This window comes from Suricata suricatta, chromosome 7 (genome assembly GCF_006229205.1).
Source record: "Suricata suricatta isolate VVHF042 chromosome 7, meerkat_22Aug2017_6uvM2_HiC, whole genome shotgun sequence".
Lineage (NCBI taxonomy): Eukaryota > Metazoa > Chordata > Mammalia > Carnivora > Herpestidae > Suricata > Suricata suricatta.
Genome location: NC_043706.1, coordinates 114,591,340 through 114,595,667, shown reverse-complemented (window position 1 = coordinate 114,595,667; position 4,328 = coordinate 114,591,340). Strand labels below are relative to the sequence as shown.

The following is a 4,328-nucleotide window of genomic DNA, read 5'->3' as shown; positions in this document are numbered from 1 at the left end:
GCTCTTCGGGGCTGCTGGATTGGAGTGTAATGACAGGTCTGGAGGCCAGAAAAGGTGATAGGGGAGGTGATGAGAAGGGTCTGAACAATTACCTCAGGGAAGGCCATTATCACTTCTTGAAACCAGGGACACTGACCTCAGGCAGGAGTGGACCAGCTGCCTCTTCCCCAGAAAAAGGCTTGTGAGGAGTCGAGAGCAGGTAACCAGCTGCACCAGGACCTGCCATATGTCAACATTCTAATCTTTAGAATCTTTATTTCCTAACCAATGTCAGAATTTTAGCACAAGATGCCCTGGGAGGGTGAGAATTCAGTTTGCATGGGAATTCACCAGCTATAGGACTGGGTCAAGCTTGGTTCTCAGAACCCAGTCCCATGGCAATGGCAGACATGGGACTCTTCTGAGGTGTTCAGGGAAGCTTTCAATCCTCCAAATGGGCCTTGAGCAAAGAATCTAAAGACTCTGAAGCTCATCGTTTTCCTTCCCCGGGTTCCCCAGAGCACTTAAGTGAAACTACCCAGCTTATTATACTTCTATTTTAACTAAAATGTGGTATGACAGTACGTCCTTGGTCACCAGAGCCTTGTCTTCCGTGGACACTTGATTACAGGATCTACAGATAATAATTTGAGTAAATGCTTTGCCACTGTTAACTATGGGCTAATAATTTTCTTTCTACCTCTGGAAATGGGGTCATGAATGCATTAAAGAACCCAGAATCTATTCAGAGAACCGACCTGAAGGTTCAATTCCTCTGGAACGTAGTTCTTTTTTTTTTTTTTTTTAATATTCTTTAACATTTATTCCTTTTTTGAGAGACAGAATGTGAATGGGGGAGGGACAGAGAGAGAGGGAAACTCAGAATCTGAAGCAGGCTCCAGGCTTCGAGCTATCAGCACAGAGCCTGAAGTGGGGCTGGAACTCACAGTCCATGAGATCATGACCTGAGCCAAAGTCCGATGCTCAATGGACTGAGCCACCCAGGTGCCCGTGGAACATAGTATTTAAATTTATATGACATGAGTTGCTAACGTAAACATTAGGAGTAGAATTACAAGAATTTCAAAAGGAACATAGTAGAAAATAGTCACGACATTGAGTTAGGCAAATTCTTCTCAGATAAGAAAAAAAAAGTTGAACTTCTTTACAATTAAAATCCTTACTCATCAAAAAAAAAAAAAACCCTCAAGAAATTGACAAGAACAACATTCATAAAATATACCTAGAAAGGACTTGTACCCAGTTTACCCAGTAATAAGAACTCTTAAAGCCCAATTAAAAGTGGGCAAACATGTTAATGAGTAGTTCACCAAAGTGGATAAACTAATAGCCAATAATGACATGAACAGATTCTTAATATCACCATTCATTTCACAAAAAGCATTGTGAGATACTACTCATATCATCTAGAATGTTTACAATAAAAAGAAAAGGCAATACCGATATTGAAGAGCACTTGAAGTAATTGGAATGCTCACAGACTGTGAGCATGTAAGATTGCATGTAAAATGCTGCAATTACATTCCAAAAGAGTTTGTAATTCCTTGAACTGTTAAATATACGGTTCCCATATGATCTAGCAATTCTACTTCTAGGTATTTCCCAATAACAAATGAAAACATATGTCTGTGTAAAGAATTGTACATGAATGTCAATCACAAAGCTGTTACTAATAACCCCAAAGTAAACACAATCTAAATGTCATCAATAGGTATACAGAAAAAGTAATTGTGATTTATCCATATAATTGATTGTTATTTAGCAATAACAATAAACCACTAAAAATGCCCAATAAATGGATAAACCTCCCAGACATCAGGCTGAGAGGAAGAAGGTCACAGAAGAGAACATATTGTGTGATTCATTTCTCAAGTGAGTTTTAGACGGGGCAAACTACTCTGTAGTAGGAGAATGAAGATCATGGTTGCCTAGGGCAGAAGAACAGAAATGGGGAAGATCAACCGCAAAAGGCTCACGGAAGTTGCTGTGGCATTGGAATGTCTATATCTTTTTTTTTCTTTTTTAATATTTTTTATTTATGTTTTTATTTATTTTTGAGAGACAGAGAGAGACAGCATGGGCAGGGGAGGGTCAGAGAGAGAGGGAGACACAGAATCCGAAGCAGGCTCCAGGCTCTGAGTTGTCAGCACTGAGCCCTACATGGGGCTTGAACCCAGGACCCGTGAGATCATGACCTGAGCCGAAGCCGGAAGCCAGATGCATAACTGACTGAGCCACCCAGGGGCCCCAAAAACGTCTCTATCTTGATTGTAAAGATGGATGTATTTATTGCAAGTCGTCAGCCTGAACACTTTCAAAGTATAAATTTTTTAAACATAAATTTTACCTTATAATGAAAAAATGGTTTTTAAAAGTGACCAGAATTCATTTATTTAAAAAATATGTTTTTCAAAGCCTAAGGCTGAGATCTGTTCTAGAAAGCTAAGAGGAAAAATAAATTTGTCAATGGGAAAACCTAAACTATAATGTAGGAATATCCACAGTTCAAAGATTTTTTTCTTTAATATTTTCCCAAAGTTCTCATGTAGAAACAAACTACCAAACAAAAACAAAAACAAAAGCCTCAGCAGAAACCTGTTTTTTAGGTGGACATATACTTCCTTTATGTATTTCCTTGAGGAAAACACTGTATTTCTATACTTCTTTTTTCCATATCAGAATTCTTAAAACTCAACCTTAGACATTCTAGATTTTAATAAATGATTCTGCATTTAACTTCTTTAATACAAACCAACAATGAAAAGGAGAAAGAGCTTATGTGAAGATTCCAGTGACAAACAGGTAACATAAATAAATGGTTCTTACAGAAATGATAATGCAGTCCCAATAATTGGTAAGAATGAACAATATGGCTTTCAAATTCTATACAAAAGATTTTAAGGAGAGGCACTCTTTCTATTTCTATTTCTATATCTATTTATATTTCATGAATCTGCCAGATGTCATCAGGAAATTAGAAAGGTATAAACTTATTTTTAGCCTAAAAATAATCATTATTTAGATTTTTTTTTTTTTTTTTTTACTTTCCACACCTTGTACTATGGGGATTCAATCTTCAGGGCTCTGGGTGTATAGAATTATTTGGCTGCTTTCCTGAGGGGACAGAGTGATTTGGGCATTAACATGGCTCTGAGAAATTAGGGGGGAATGCTAATAAAAAGTGGCATTGTGCATGCATCATATAACAGCCCTTTGATGACCAACGCTTCTCAGATAGGAACTAGTAGGTGATACGGAGAAAATAGTTCTTTAATTTAAATAAACAGCATTTTATGTAAAGATGAAAATTGTTTCTTCATTACAAAGTGAAATCTTTTATGAGGTGAGGATATGAATCAATCACTTTTTTAAACATGAAAATAAGGATTTTTACCTACAAAGAAATAGGGAAAGAATGTACTGGCAATTACTGGTATCTTGTATATATCTTTTTTTTTTTTTTAGGATTTTTCAAAACTGGAATGACCTCCTTAGCCACAGAAGACAGTTTTCCTGGTATCCAAACAGAGAATCATGAGCAGTGATTTGCTCACCCCCACAGCGGAGCAAATGTGCTTTGCGAACCTCAATGGATCCTGTGTCAAAACCACCTACTCAGCAGGTCCCCGCGTGATTCTCTACACGGTGTTCAGCATTGGGGCGATGCTGGCTGTGTTTGGAAACCTCCTGGTGGTGACTTCAATCCTGCATTTCAAGCAGCTGCACTCTCCAACCAATTTTCTCATCGCGTCTCTGGCCTGCGCTGACTTTCTGGTGGGGGTGACCGTCATGCCCTTCAGCATGGTCAGGTCTGTGGAGAGCTGCTGGTACTTTGGGCCAAGCTTCTGTACCTTCCACACCTGCTGTGACGTGGCGTTTTGTTATTCTTCCCTCTTCCACTTGTGCTTCATCTCCATCGACAGGTACATCGCTGTTACTGACCCTCTGCTCTATCCCACCAAGTTCACGGTGTCTGTGTCAGGGATATGCATTGGCCTCTCCTGGATCCTGCCCCTTGTATACAGTGGTGCCGTGTTCTTCACAGGTGCTCATGATGATGGGCTGGAGGAGTTAGTAAGTGCCCTCAGCTGCGTAGGTGGATGTCGGCCAGTCATAAATCAATTTTGGATTTTGATAGATTTGCTATTATTTTTCATACCTACTTTTGTAATGATAATTCTGTACAGTAATATTTTTCTTGTGGCTCAAAAACAGGCTATAAAGATTGCAAACATTGGTGGTAAAGCAGAAGCATCAGGGCCTAACAAAGCCAGGGAGAGTAAGAGAGAGAGAAAAGCAGCTAAAACCCTGGGTATCACCGTGATAGC

At 39.1% G+C, this 4,328-nt stretch overlaps 1 protein-coding gene across 2 annotated transcripts in view; it reads left to right on the top strand.

The window, feature by feature from the left end:
• Positions 1–3,534: 3,534 nt before the first annotated feature.
• LOC115296300 (trace amine-associated receptor 6-like) overlaps positions 3,535–4,328 on the top strand; it is a 1,325-nt gene continuing 531 nt past the window's right edge. Inside the window, exon 1 of one of the 2 annotated variants that reach the window (XM_029944785.1) lies at positions 3,535–4,215. In XM_029944785.1, the coding sequence (XP_029800645.1) occupies positions 3,535–4,215 (681 nt within the window). Of the gene's footprint in view, positions 4,297–4,328 lie in introns of both variants that reach the window. The other variant, XM_029944784.1, reaches the window with a different exon arrangement.